General features: G+C 37.5%; 1 protein-coding gene across 1 annotated transcript in view; it reads left to right on the plus strand.

Annotated features, from left to right (window-relative positions):
• Nucleotides 1-16,089, plus strand: part of ICE1 (interactor of little elongation complex ELL subunit 1) — a 47,554-nt gene that overhangs the window by 4,149 nt on the left and 27,316 nt on the right. The window contains 6 exon segments of the mRNA XM_023755958.1: nucleotides 533-644; nucleotides 2,690-2,766; nucleotides 3,693-3,730; nucleotides 6,492-6,574; nucleotides 6,775-6,814; nucleotides 6,901-6,957. Coding sequence (XP_023611726.1) covers nucleotides 533-644; nucleotides 2,690-2,766; nucleotides 3,693-3,730; nucleotides 6,492-6,574; nucleotides 6,775-6,814; nucleotides 6,901-6,957 — 407 coding nt within the window.

A 16,089-nucleotide genomic window follows, 5' to 3' on the forward strand; every position in this document is an offset into this window, starting at 1 on the left:
TGACTATTGAGATGAAGCTTATTGCCATATAATTGTTGTTGTCTATGTGAATTGCACTATTTAATGTGGTTATTTATTTTGTATATTTGAAACAATTTTAGATAAACTTATGCCAAAATTCTAAACTGATTACATTTATCACTTAGAAGGAGGCAAAAAAAACATGGTTGTTAACTGCATCACATAATTGTCTATCATTTAATTTGAATAAATGGTGATGAGTTCAAGATTGGAAGAGCCAACTTACTTGGCAGATTGCCCTTTAATGTTTTCTCCAGCAGATTGAGAATCTGCTATATCTGCTTCTCAAGTGGCTTTTTGATACACTTTTATTAGAAATAGACTATAATGCCAAAGAAATAAAAAGGAATGTGAGGGTCATGTTGGTATAAATAGAGAATGTATTTAAAAAGATAAATTCTTTCATTCCTTTTTGTTTCTATTTAGAAAATAATCAAAAGTCACCAATAGATATATTTAATAATTCACTGTAGATTCTTTTGTATAATGTTAATGCATTGTCCATTTTCAGGGAGAATAGTACTCTGCATCATCAAGTAGAACAGATGCTTCAAAAAATTTCTCCTCTGCAGAAATGTCAGGAAGAACTGGGATCTTTAAAAGCTGAGCTAGAAGAGAAAAAGGTACCTAAAATAATTTTCCTCCAAAATCATATCTTCAATTGCTTAAGAGCTGCTAATTCACTGTAATTGGGATAACGAGACACTTTCTATGTTAACAAAGGAAATCAATACTAATCAAAACTCTTAAGTGTGTTAGTACACTTAGTGAACATTGAACTAGTTGATTTATGGCCTGATCCTTACAGTGATCATTGGATTTGTAAATCTGTGTTAGTTTCTTATGCTTTATGAGAGGTTCAGTAGTAAAGGATTCTTCTAGTTGTGATTTTTTATGGCTCCATGTGTCCTGCATTGATTACCTTTTCACATTGTTTTTATTGTTTGTTTGTTTTTTTTGCTTTAAGTGTAAAATAACATACAAAAATTTAAACTTAAAAGTAGCAAAATCATATTCTCTATTTCAAGATCAAATTATAATAAAACAGTTTATTTAAAATAGTATAAGCTTGTTTTTCTATATAAATTTTGGTTTAGTCTTTATAGGAGTCTTAGAAAAGAATTCCTGGCTTTTCAGATGAGAAATATCTGAAGCCAATAAGTGAGGTGATTTGTATAAGCAAATTATGGTCAATCTGGGATGATTCTTGGCTTCTTTACCTGTTCTTTAAGCTCTTCTCAGTATTATTGTGCTGTTCAGTCTTCAAATTGTAGCATCTTAATAATGCCATGCACCTATCTGAGGTCGTACATACTTTAACAGTGATTGATTTTCCTATTTCTGGAGAAATTCTATTTTACATATTTTACTATTCAATAAAAGTTAAAGAAAAACAACCAAGACGTTGAATTTTGTCTACCACTGATCTATATAAATATAAAAGCCTAAGTGACCGTATGACCAGTCAACCGAACAACCGGTTGACCGGTCGCTTTGATGCACACTGACCACCAGGGGGCAGACGCTCAACAGGAGCTGACCCCTGGTGATCAGTGTGCTCCCACAGCCAACCTCCCGTGGTTCCTCCCCCTGGTCGGCTGGCATATAGTAACCTTTAGGGTATATGTATTGATTGGTGTTAACACATTTTCTCCAGTTACTGTTAAGTATAATGACTTGTTTTATATTTTTGCATACTGGTAACAATAGCTTATATTAAGCTCTAAAATTTCTTTAGGTTTTGTTGAATTTTAATTGGTTGAGACAAAAATATTAGCAATTCCATATTATGAAGATTTGGACTTAAAAACTTTATAGCTTTGATTGGACTATTAATCATATTATTGTAATATAAAAAGCTAAGTGACCTACCGCATGTCCGACCAACGGACGACTGACCGACTGGTTGTTACATATGATGCACACTGGCAATTTAAAAAAATAAATGTTGACTCGCGCATGCGCGATATACATAAAGCTCTCACTGGTGCCAATTGCATGCATGTGTTTCAATCTGTTATTGTCGATTGTGAATTTGATTGTTTTTGTTGACATTCAACGTAAACCACATCGCGATTTATTCATCGACAATTCAACCAGCCAGTACATATGATGCACACTGGCAATTTAAAAATAAATGTTGACTCGCCCATGCACGATACATACAAAGCTCTCGCTGGTGCCAATTGCATGCGTGTTTTAATTTTATAATAGTATACTATATATACTATTTTGATGTAATTTTTTTTGAAATATATTTTTTTATTGATTAAGATATTACATATGTGACCTTATACCCCACGTTATCCCCTACCCCCCCATGACCTTCACCCCCCCCTCCCCAATGTCCGTGGCGCTTAGGCTAGGCCATAAAGGTTCGCATATTGTGGTAGATTTTATTGCGGTATTGTAGTTACCGCACCAATCTTTCCTCTAATTAATTTCCTTTCAATGTCCACGAATCCGTGCACCTGCCCACTAGTGTTTAATAAGGATCTAGTCATAGCCTTTACAATGTTCAATGAATTTTACTTTGGTTTCCTGCCTAACATATCTGTTCAGTTAATTTCATACTAGTAAATGATAATAATTTAGGTTTTCTAGGTCAAAGTAAGTTATTACTGATGGTCATGACTTTCAGATTGATAGTATCTATCTATTTTTTAAGAGTTCTCTAAAGTTATATCAGGAAACTCATCAGGAATATGCTCGTATAAAAGAAGAATGCTTGAAAACTGATGCTCAGTAAGTAATTTTAAAATTACTTTGGAAATAGGGATTTCATCTTAAAAAATTCTTAAATCAGTAGTGTTTCTCTTTTCTCTGTCTTTGGGTTTGTTGGCCGTAATTAACTGCAATCTTGAATGTCTTTCAACCTTGGTGTCCACATCTGTAAAGTGGAAATTATAACTACCTTGAAAGGTTATAAAGAGGGTTAAATAAACCATCACAAGTCAAAGGACTATGCAAAGAGAAAACTCTGTAAACATGTTAATATTTATATGGCATGCATGCTTGTGTATCTCTGTGCTGTGTGAAAATACTATTTACTCCTTTCGTTGTACCAGTACTTTTAACAGCTACCATACAGAATGGATGTCTTTGTTGCCATTCATAAAAAGGGCTGTTGAGAAGCATCCAGTTGATTATTTTGAAATTTTAATCCTATATTCACATTATTCAACAAACTTGTAAACTACACAAATAGTAGTTAAATTGATGTAGCAGAAACTCAGAGAGTACCTCTCTTCTCTGACTCAAATCCATCCAAAAACAAGTGCACATCTCCAGCCACGGCCTCTCTTAATAGTGGTGTTGTGAGTACTCCCGCCATCCGTGCTCTTGAAAGTAGCATTGCCTAGTTAGAGGCTGCACTGAATCTAGGAGACCATCCAGACTATCAGCTTGATTCTTAGTTGAAGCCACTGCAGTTCAGAGAGAGAAGTACATATTTCTTTAGTCCATTTTACAACTATTACATACTAAATGGCATAATATTTTTCTTGTTCTACCATTGGAATAATTGCTGGTAATTTTAATGGTTGATGTGTGATGCTCATTGTGACTGACATTTACTTTGTTATATAAACATCAGTAATTAAAAATAAATGTACCACAAACTAATGTATATTTTTTTTTACCATTTTAACATGTAAAATTTTTATTTTTAGGAAGAAGAAACTGGAAGCCAAGGTGAAGAAGCTGGAAGGTATTGGAACTATTGTTATCTAGCTACTTACTGGTAACTATAAGATGTTGGAGTACTGGATTAAGTAGTTGAGTAGTCGTGGTTTTGATGGCATATCCCTGGGTGATTGCTTTAAGGATACCATTAGGAAGAATCTGGATGCTATATTCCTTTCATTTACCAGATAGTAGCATGAAAATGAATGTGGCAAATCCTTAAAATGTTGTTCCATTGAAAGTAGTAGCAGCCTATACTTTTTCTGTAAAAAAACAATTAATAAAAGGATTTAATTTTGAAAGTTGAATCTCAGAGCTTTTTCATTTTTTTTTTTCTAATGAAATCAATGGTTAATAGAGAAAGTTACTACTTTTAGTACCCAGAAACTTGATGCATTTAGATAGTTATGACTATACCCATGGAGGGATTTCCGTGAAATTCCCTACTTTGGGGATTGTCACTTTGTCCTTGATCCTCCCCACACCCCATTGTCTGCTTAGGGGCTTCTAGTCCACACTGGGTAGGCAGAGTACAGAGGGACCACTAGGAGGATCTGGTCAGTCCTTATGGAGCAGCTATTAACCCTTTCAGGAATTGAATGCAAGATCTTTCCTTCTGTTTTCTTCTCCCTTCATTGAGTGGTTGGGATGTGGAAATAACATCCAGTAAAGACCAGCAAGACTCTGCCAGACCCATCCCTGGTACATGTTTTTCTCATTCCTGCTGTGCTTACTGACCCTGCTCTTTGATATTTCATCATACTTGCAGTGCTCTGCTTCAGAGAATGGTGAATTTTTCACTTAGAGCAGCGGTTTTCAACCTGTGGGTTGCGACCCCTTTGGGGGTCGAACGACCCTTTCACAGGAGTCACCTAAGACCATCGGAAAACACATATATAATTACATATTGTTTTTGTGATTAATCACTATGCTTTAATTATGTTCAATTTGTAAGAATGAAAATACATCCTGCATATCAGATATTTACATTATGATTCATAACAGTAGCAAAATTACAGTTATGAAGTAGCAATGAAAATAATTTTATGGTTGGGGGTCACCACAACATGAGGAACTGTATTAAAGGGTCGTGGCATTAGGAAGTTGAGAACCACTGACTTAGAGTGTGAAGCAAGGATTTAAATTTAGTTGGATCAGGACATACAGATAAAGGAAAATGTTTCTAGTCATCAGTTTACCTAGATTGAACTTGAGTATTTTTGAACATAACTATTAAATATTTTAGTAACAGTTTTTTCCTTGATTTGGTTGTTGCACAGACATCAATAATATGGCAGTACGTACAACAGCACTGTGTATCTATTGAAGGAAATGCTTTCAAAGGGGCCTGAAATGCCTGTAAGAATATATGCAGCTTTTAGAACAATTCCTTTGAAGCAAAAGTGTAGCCTTTGTTTTCCCTGTGACAAATTTTTTTTTTTTCCAGTAAATGATAGAGCATAATAATCCGGTAAAGAAATACTTAGGCTTATTAAAAGGAATCGGGGCAGGATTATTATTCTGGTGTTTTATGGCATTTTACTTTCCATAGCAATTGTGAATGAACATATTTAGTACTATTCAGATTCCTAAAGTATACTTGGATGATACAGTGCTTCAGAACCAAAAACAGAAATGAATAATTGGCTGAAGATTCAGAGAACAGCTATAAATATGCCTTAACAGTACAGTACAGTTGATCCTTGAACAACTCAAGTTTTAACTGTGTGGGTCTATTTACACATGGATTTTTTTTCTATAAATTGTATTTTCTTTTTCATATGATTTTCTTAATAACATTTTCTTTTCTCTAGCTTACTTTATTGTAAGAATACAGTATATATTTCACATAACATCCAAAATGTGTGTTAAGTGACTGTTCATGATATTGTTAATGCCCCTGATCAACAGTAGCCTATTTAGTAGTTACTTTTTTGGGGATTCAAAAGTTATATGTGGATTTTCAAACACTTGGTGGTCGGCGCCCCTAACCCCAGGTTTGTTCAAGGGTCAACTGTAGATCATAATAAAGGTATTAGCAGTCATGATATTAGCTTATTGAAATAAATTCCAGAAAGGAGTAACAATATAGTAAGCATAGAGAAGATTGTCCCTTCCCCCAAATAAAGAGAATGATATTAACTTTATTCTAAGATAAAACCACAGTTCTATAATCTATAAACCATGAATGTTGCTGATGAAAAACAAGGAGGGGGACTATGGCCTCCTTCTCTTTAAAGGTTACACGTGTTGGAAACTTTCCTATCTAGAGGGTTTGAGTTGGCTTGTCCTGGGATTGTAAAGGTTCCTAAGGGCCTGTGCCAATTCTATGGTTTTGTAGGTGATAGAAATAATTTTTTAAGTTAAAAGTTTTTCTCCATTTATCCCTGATTAATAAAATGCTGAAGGCATAGGAATCTTTTACACAATTTTTTTTCAAAGTTTAAGAAATGAAAAAACCGCCGAAACCGGTTTGGCTCAGTGGATAGAGCGTCGGCCTGTAGACTGAAAGGTCCCAGGTTCGATTCCGGTCAAGGGCATGTACCTGGGTTGCGGGCACATCCCCAGTAGGAGATGTGCAGGAGGCAGCTGATCGATGTTTCTCTCTCATCGATGTTTCTAACTCTCTATCTCTCTCCCTTCCTCTCTGTAAAAAATCAATAAAATATATTAAAAAAAAAAAGAAATGAAAAAACCTCAGTAGATTAGATTTTGAATATTTTATTAATGGTACTTGTAAAGTTGGTAAATTATGTTTCTTATTTCCTTGTACTCTTTAAATAAAGAGGCTGCTGTCAAGCAAACTCAGGACTTCAAGCAACTAAGGAATGAAAAGAAAATACTTGAAAAGGAATTTAAAAAGACACAGGTAAAAGATAACAGCACACACACGTTAACTTTCTGGCTTCAGGGCTCCTTAGTGACCTTGTAAAAATGCAATGTCCTGCTCATGCAGGAGTCAGGAATGAGGCCCCTGGTGGAAACAGCCAGCAGTACTGTCAGGCTGCCCCTTTCTAGAGTGGCTGCACTCCTGTACATTCAAACACTGTTAGTGTTTTGTTTCCACAGGAAAGGCTTGATGAATTTTCTAAACAGAAAGCTGAAAAGGGTGAGTATTCAGTTAATGGCTTACATAAAAATTATGTTTGGTACACAAAATTCTTCTTTTAACTATTTTTCCCTCCATATTTTTAGAGTTGAGAAACGTTGGAACACAAATTTCAAGTGATACTTCCGGAAGCATAAATAGAAGTGAGTATATTCCAAGTTCTGTTTTTATTTCAGTGTATTACATTTAGTGTTTTGAGAGGTTGCTCTTACCTATAATTGTGCAAGTTGCAGGGCTTAGTAGATGTTTCAATGGAAGAAGAAGCCGTATCCTATTTCATGTATTCATTAGATCCCTGTGTGTTGTCACTATACTATGTGATAAAATAACACATGGAAATGAAGTATAAAAAAGCAGTATTGTTTAGGAAATGAAAACTAGTTAGAAATGTAATTTCCAACTTTTCAATGAATATGTATAGTTTTCTCATTAGTTTACAATTTATTGAGTTAATTTCTTAGGTGCCAAATATATAAAAATGAGAGGCCCGGTGCACGAAATATGTGCACTGGAAGGGGGTCCCTCAGCCGGCCTGCACCCTCTAGCAGTCTGGGACCCCTCGGGGGATGTCCAACTGCTGGCTTAGGCCCACCCCCTCCACCCCTGCCCCCGGACATCCCTCTTGCAGTCTGGGATCCCTCACTCTTTATTGCCCGCCTGCTTGCTCCTTACTGCTCGGCTTGCTGCTCCTTAGCGTTGCCGCGGAGGTGGGAGAGGCTCCCGCCACCACCTCTGCACTTCCCAGCCATGAGCCTGGCTTCTGGCTAAGTGGCGCTCCCTCTGTGGGAGCACACTGACCACTAGGGGGCAGCTCCTGTGTTGAGCATCTGCCCCCTGGTAGTCAGTGCACATCATAGCTACCAGTTGTTCTGGTTGTTCCACCATAAAGGTCGCTTAGGCTTTTATTATATAGATTGTTAATGTCAGGCAGGAACTTGAATCAAAGTCCTATAAGTGATTTTGGAAGATAAGACTTTATGGAAGGCCAGAAGTTACCAGGAAAAGTAAAATGGCAGTCACAAAAGTCACAGGGAAATGACAGACATGCATGTGTACCTTTTACCCCTGAATAATCTTATAGATGTGGAGGCATGACCCTGGAAATGGAGAAATTTGGGCTTTCATTTTAATATTTCTGTTTATTCATTGTGGGACTATTTACTTTCCTTCTTTGTGTTTTCATTCTTGATTTCTAAATTGGAAGTTATGAGTTTCTGCTCTGCCATTTCTCACTTTTTTGATAGGGATAAATTTAAACTGTAAATAATGGTGTTTTCATGTAATGTGTTATTTTTTTTCCAAATGGATATTATTAAAAGCACTTATGATGTTTTGTACAATGTAGTGTGTCTCTTTAGAAGTCTCCTTTACCTTTTTTCTCTTAAAAAAATTTTTTTTTTTAATATTCAGAGCATGAGGTCTTTTGTGTATGTGTATGTGTGTTGTGGTTTAAGGCTTTAGCAAGTCACACCTTTTAGTTGCCTGCTCATTGATTTATCACTGTCACTGATATATAATTTGTGTGCTTTACACTATTTTTCCCGCTCTTATCTATGGAAAGTGAAACTCTTAGCAATAGCTGTTGCTGAGAGAAATAGAAGGTTGGACAACACTTGGCTTTCCCAAGTAACAGTGGACTGTAAAATGTAATGTGATCTCTTTTTGACTGGTAGATTTGCTCTAGGATTCAGCTATTCTTGAGCCTTACTATTTGAACCGAACTCTCCCACTCCCTTTCTATAGTTGCTCTCTGTCCCTACATTCTTTTATTTTCCTTAAAGAAATTGCTACTATCTCAAGTAAAATTGTTTTGTTTTGTTTTTACCTTCCCTTACTATAAGGGTAGGGATATTGTTTTTTGTACATTAAGTCTTTAAGAATCTGCTGAATATTGTGGACCTTGATGGGTTTAATTTATAATTCTTAAATGATCTTTAATGCTTTTCTTTATTAACTAGAGGCCTGGTGCACAAATTCATACATGGGTGGGATCCCTCGGCCTGGCCCAGGGCTGATCGGGGCTGGCCGGGGGGAAGGACCATGGGAGGTTGGCCGGCGTGGGAGGCTGGCTGGCACGGGAGGTTGGCTGTGGGAGCACACTGACCACCAGGGATCAGCTCCTGCGTTGAGCATCTGCCTCCTGATGGTCAGTGCATGTTCAAAGCACTGACTGGTTGACCAGTCGTAACAGTCACTAAGGCTTTTATATATATAGATCCTTGACTTCTCTGAAAAAGATTTATAAGTTAAGCAGAAAGGGTGTTGATTTCACTTTTAATAAAGGCTGCCTGAGTGCCACATTTGCCTTTTTTCCCTTTTAGCTTTCAAATTTCAGTAAAAATGGCAGAAAATAAAATATAGCCCTTCTTTATAGTTAAAAACTTTAGCACCAGTGAAAGAAATAAATGAGGAAAAAAGTAGTTGGTTCAATTGGCGATGAAGCCCCAAATTACAGAGAAAATAGCAGCCCGCAAAAAGCAAGCTTTTATGGCAGAAACTGAGTTTCCTCAAAGCAAAGGTGGGAGGGAGAAAGAGCAGGACAACAGCATTTTGCCAGATCATTGATTAAGGGATGAAAAATGTGCCATCTTCTGGGTTCAGAAATAGTTGCTGATGTTTGTACAGAGGCTATGGCCCAAAGTTCAGTTGTCTAAAGTGTTAGTTATGCCATGGGTGCGAAGATTGGGTGATTATGGCTGTTCCTAGTCCCAAAAAATGAGATATTTCTATATTCCATGTAATTCCACACAACTGCGTTCACTCTCCCTCCCCCTCCCTCTGAAGGAGGGATCGTATAGGCTTATGAAATAAATCTCCATTTATTGTGAGTATAGTACTAAAAATGTAGGCTGAGGAAACATACTCTGGTTATCAAAGATGTTATGCCAAAACCTTCATCCAAAACAGAAAAAAAGCAGGGGCAAGAAAGAAAGGCACCAAAACTTGAGAAGAAGAGCTAGGTCCTGAGGAAACAGTATGAAATTATAAGCCACATAAAATGTTAAAAATTGAATTGTATTCCTAGAGAAAGTCCAAGAACATATACATAGGCTGTTGCTATGAAATTGGAGTTGGGGTTCTGGAACATTAATAATGTGATTGTAGGAATATACCCACTAGAAAGGCTGAGTTGTTGAATAGACAAATACAGGATAGGTGTCTCTGAGACTTAGTCTGGGTGTCTCTGAGAACATGATACAAAAGAACAAGGAAATAAAAAGTATTAGGGAAAATACATGAATCTGGAGGATAAAGCCAGATAGCATAGTAGTCATCTATTAGGACTTCTTCAGGGAGAACAGAGCCAAGGGAAAAAAGGTGATTAAGAAATACAGAGCTGAGCACAGATTGGATATTTATATTAGAAAGGCCTCCTAAGTGTTGGACATGACTTTTGTGTATGATCTTCATCTCTAATACATTTATAGGGAATACATTTTAAATCAAATGAAGTAGAAAGATTAATATATAGAGATGGATAGAAAAATTCCAAAGAAATGCTAACTTGAAAGCTATAATGTAAGGCAAAAATAATTCAAGCCTAGATATGAATTTACATGGATTAAAAGGAAATATCTAGGTTTATTAAAGGTACAGCTTACCAAGAAGAGACTGTTGTCATGGATTAAAGAGCATGAAATTATAACTAGTGGCCCGGTGCATGCAATTCGTGCACGAGTCGGGTTCCCTCAGCCCAGCCTGCACCCTCTCCAATTGGGGACCCCTTGGGGGATGTCTGACTAAACTGGCAGTCAGACATCCCTCTCGCAATCTGGGACTGCTGGCTCCTAACCGCTCACCTGCCTGCCTGCCTGATTGCCCCTAACTGCCTCTGCCTGCCTGCCTGATCATCCCTAACTGTCCTCCCCTGCCGGCCTGATCTTGCCCCCAATTGGTCTCCCCTGCTGGCCTGATCTCGCCCCCAACTGCCCTCCCCTGCTGGCCTGATCTCACCCCTAACTGCTCTCCCCTGCCAGCCTGATATCTCGCCCCCAATTGCCCTCCCCTGCCAGCCTGGTTGCTCCCTACGGCCCTCTCAGCTGGCCTGATCTCGCTCCCAACTGCCCTCCCCTGCCGGCCTGATCACCCCTAACTGCCTCTGCCTCGGTCCCCACCACCATGGCTTTGTCTGGAAGGAAGTCGGACATCTAGAAGATGGCCGGTTGACCCGGTCTAATTAGCATATTACCCTTTTATTAGTATAGATAGATTATATAGGATAGGATTGCTTAAATGGGGGGGAGGGTAAGGAAGCCTTTTTCAGCAAGACGAGATGCTCTTGGCAGGCAAAAATACATAATCCCTATATCTGGACTGATAGCCAGCCATATGCACTATACTGCCAAACTGGTCATTAAAAAATTGAACCGCTTTCTTACACCTTACACCAAACAGTTGTTGCCCTTAAAACCCCTCCTCAGCCCCCACCTTAGGTTCTGCCTTCATAGTTCACCCATATTAGGTTCTGATTGGTCAGTTTCTATGCCAGTAAGTGTCAAAAGCTTCACCTCCTAGGCAGCCATTGGCTCCTCACACTTCATCCAGATTTGGTTCTGATTGGTTGGTTTCTATGCCAGTCAGCATCTCCGTGCCTATCTCCGGGCCTGATCAGAGAGGCGGGGCTGATCAGCAGCCCCCGCGGATGCCCAGAGAGAAAGAGAGGCGCGGCTGCTGGCCAGGCCTGGAGAGAAAGAGAGGGCAAGGGCTGATCAACAGCTGCTATGTAGGCTACGGATCAGACCCAGCTTCTCTCTCCAGGTCTCTGTCTGGGCCTGATCCACAGTCCCCTCAGCAGTCAGTGCTGGGTCATCACGGCAACCCAGCACTGACTTCAGGACTGACTTCTGGTTGGTCGAGCTTTCGGTCGTTTTGGACGTTACGGACCCTGGGTTTTTATATGTTAGGATAATAAAAGCATAATATGCTAATTAGACCAGATGTCCTTCTGGATAAAGCTGGGGCTGCAAGGGAAGCCTGAGTCCCAGGTGCCTGCCAGGGGCCGCAGGGAAGCCCGGGTCCCCGATGCCTGCCGGCAGCCAGAGGGAGGGAAGCCCGGGTCCCGGGTGCCAGAGGGAAGCTGGTGCCTGCAGCCGGGGGAAGGAAGGCCTACTCTTGCACAAATTTCGTGCATCGGGCCTCTAGTGTCAAATAAAATGCTTGGAAATTCTAAGGGCAGTAGCCAAGTCTGCTTTCATGGGAGACTTTAGTATGTTTCTCAGAAATAGAAAAGCAGACAAAATAGGAGATATAATTTGAATCATAATTGCAAGATTGATGAGTTATACATGATATGACTTTTAAAATCCTAGAATTTAAAGTATTTTTAAATAATTTAAAGCTCACTATTTAATAATATCTTATCTAATATGAGATATTAAAATATTGTTGTTTAATAAGATACTAGTAAAACTATCTCTTACATGCCCCCAAAAAGCCTTTCAAAATCTATCTGGTAACTGAAAGCACATAAATCTTTCATAACAGAAGATAAAAATGAAAATACTCAACTTTTGGAAACAACAGTAGGGCGGTATTTACTAAATTTTTGAGATTTTTCCAAATGGTATTCAAAGGAATTAATTGTGGTCTCCAGTGATTATTTTAGAAAGCAAGAATAACAGAAAATGAGTGACTAAGAAGATAGGAAAATACAGCAGACATCAGGAAAATAGAAGGAAACAGTTGATGCAGATGAAAACATAAATTAATGAAATAGGAACTAAACACTTTGAAACCATTCAGAGCAATTGGTGGATCTTTGTAATGCTGGTGAAATGGACAGTAGCTTTGCAAGTCTGATCAAGAAAGCAAGGAACAAACATCCAATAACATCAGGACTGCAAAAGCTATAAAATTATAATTAGAGAATCCTAATTCACAAGTTTATATTCAGATTTGATCATGTTAATGAAATGGACTGTTTTCTAGGAAAACATACCGAAGTTATCAGAGTAGTTGCAAACCTGAATGGAAAAATAACCCAGAAGAAATTTAAAAAAAAATTAGTTAAAACTCTAACACCATAGAAGACCAGGTGGCTTTAGAGGTAAAGCCTTCAGTGAAAACTAATGTCTTCATCATTTTATTTGTTTTAGAATTCAGAAAAATAGTCAGTGCTTTCTGTCTCATTCTCTTACATTACTATTCTCTTACATTAGTACCAGAGCCAGTTAAGAATAACATGTACATGCATCCTCAAGAGAGAGCTGTCACTTAGGAGTATAAGTAAAATTTTAAGAACTCAAATCTAGTAACTGAGAATATAGACAAATTATGACTTAAGGATTTCTTTGAGAAATACTGCAACAATTGGTTAAGAGAAAAATGACATGACCTCAATTCAGCATGCATTCCTCATAAAAAAATTGGTAGGTAATAATAGGAAAAAAACAACATTTGCACTTGAGAAAGGTGAAACATAAGAGCCATTACTGTCAGGAACAAAGCAAGGCTGCTTCTTGTTACCTCTGATTTGTGAATATGGGAGGCTTCAGGCAGTGCTGCAGAGAAAACACAAAAGACGGAGCTGTAAATACTAATAAAGAGGTCGAAATTGTCAGAATTTCAAAGTTATGACTGAAAAAATCAAAAAGTCTCAGCTGGGAAATACAAGTACAGGAGCTTGGAAAAGTGGTGATGTAAACATTGAACATGCGACATATCATTATGAACCTATTAGAACAGGAATGGAATAAGAACAACCCATTCTCAGATGGCAATAGAACCATCAGATGTTTAGGAAAAGACCTAAAAGCAGTGTGCTATGCCTCTGTGAGGAAAACTATGAAACACTCCTGAAGAACGTTAAAGAAGACCCAAATGCATAAATAAACATCATGTTCCTGGATTGAAAGACTTAAAGGATAAGGATGTGAATTTTCCTCAAATGCATTTGTAAACATACTAGAGGCCTGATGCACAAAATTTGTGCAAGAGTAGGCCTTTGCAGCCCCGGCTGCGTTGAGGCCCTGGCTGCCTTGCGGCCCTGCCCCGGCCCACTGGTCATTCGGAAGGTTGTTCTGCACTCTGGTCTAATTAGCATATTAGCTCTTTATTATATAGGATGGTCTCACTTAGAATACCATTGAAGTTTTATGTGGGGGAAAAAGCAGATGGTGAAGCTTTATCTGGAAGAGTAGATGTTCAGAATAATAAAATTTTTGAAAAGGAAAAATCTGATCAGATACTAAAACAATTATAAAACTATTATGATTAAGAAGTGTGGTATTCATGTGGAAACTGACATGTCAGTGGAATAGAAAAGTCCGGAAATACTGACAGATGCCTTAGATTTTGATAAAGGAAGTGCTTTAAAAGATTGGGTTAAGGTGTGCGGTTCAATTTAATGAGGTTTTCTTCTCCCAAATAATTAATGAAGATTGTTTTGTTTTATCTTGCCTGGAATAGATAGCTCTTTTACTTGTAGATTAGAAGTAATGAAAAAAATGCTCGATTAGGATAGCTATAGCTCTGGATAATAGACTCCATAAGAAAAGAAAAGTAACTTTTTTTCTTTTTTTTTAAGGTTCCCTGTTTGCTGCTTTGGGTATACCTAATAAGCAGGGATCCTGGTCAGGTCATTTAAGCAAAGGGGATTACATTGTTTGGAAGCAGGCTTTGGGGTAGGTTAAATCACAACATAGATAAGCTGCTTGATCATAGAATTTGGAACTCAAAAATGGATGTGCCTCACACATGGTTACTGTCAGAGTTGACTGGCTCAGGGGAAGTTGGAAATGTCCAACTCTGTCCCAGTCCCTCTGTCTGAACCTCATTATTTGGTGTGATGCAGTTTGCCGGCTTCCTTAGGGCTGACCTATTCAAAATTTGTGATTTCTTGGAGATATTTAGATTTGAAAGGTTGGTCTAGACTGGATTAAAGATTTCAGTATTTTTAATAAGTGCTTCAGGTTAACTTAAGAACTTAAGTTCAAGGAAACTGTAATAGAACTTTGAGGTGGCCTAAAATGAAATACAGCTTATTTTTAGTTGAATTTTAATTTGTGTGAGCTGTCTTTTTATGCAGACTTAATTACAAATTATCAATACTTTTATGAATATTTTTCCTTTTAATTTTTTTTGGAATTTGTGTATTCATTAATGTTAAACTCACTTTAAAACCATAATTAATATTCTTAATGTTATATGAATTGTATTGGGCCTGTCTTAGTTACAATTACTATTGGCCTTTCAACTTGAACCAGTGGTTCTTAATTATTTTAGGAATCCAGGCAGACCCTTTTAAAAACTTATAAAAAAATTCCAAAGTTTTTGCTTTGCTCATAAAAGCATATGCTTCTCTGTGTGATTATCTCTCTCTGTTTATCTGTTTACACACACATCTTTTTGTCTCCCTCATTTTCCATTAAGACTACTAATGGCTTTTCTATGATCCATGCAGCCCCCAGGTTAATTACAGTCTGGTCAACTCTGAGGGTTTTCTAATAACCTCATTAACTGAAGAGATACTGCTCTTCTGTTCTTTCTAGAATACATGGAGCCCAAATCTCTTATATTGGTCATTATATCCGCTTCCTTCCCGATCCCATATCACTCTCTAGAAAACTTACAGGCCAAAGATTTATTTGTTTCACATATACATAAAGGTAATAAAAGCCATTAACAACAGATAGATTTGGTCTGTTGACTCACATAATCCCATTTCCCTCAAACAAAACCCTGTATTCAGCCATCAATATTTGTCTAGAACAAGCATGTCAAACTCGCGGCCCACAACAAGTATTTTTGCGGCCCAGTCAATATAATGGTATACAAGAAACGTTTTAATAAACTTTTCATAACTTAATTTTTACAATATCTGTTATATATACTTATTAATAACGAACTACAATGTTCGCTAATGACTGATTACTATAATCGTGTGGCATTTATTTCCCTTAAGCATCTTACGTGCAGGCGCATCATTTCTCTCTACTAATACTAGCAGAGAATATTTTAGAAGCCAATTGCCACGTCATTAGTCTTGGACTGACTTGTTTGGTGTGTGCAACAGAAAATATTTCACTTTCGGAGAGTAAGAAAAATAGGTTGATTTGCGTTATGCTTATTAATTTGTGCAGTTATTCAGTGTCTGGTAAGTTAATATTTAAGAAAAAATATTAATATTTATTAAAATGTTATTTTATGTTAACGATCACTCATTTATTTCAGCCCTTTGTACTCAGCATGTTTCTATCAAAATAAGTCTACCTTTCTATGAAAAATTGAAGCTTTTTTTTTTTTTTCCGGCCCACATAAACTTAAACCTTGTTTAT

The sequence above is a fragment of the Myotis lucifugus genome, unplaced genomic scaffold (assembly GCF_000147115.1).
Source record: "Myotis lucifugus unplaced genomic scaffold, Myoluc2.0 scaffold_0, whole genome shotgun sequence".
Classification (NCBI taxonomy): Eukaryota; Metazoa; Chordata; class Mammalia; order Chiroptera; family Vespertilionidae; genus Myotis; species Myotis lucifugus.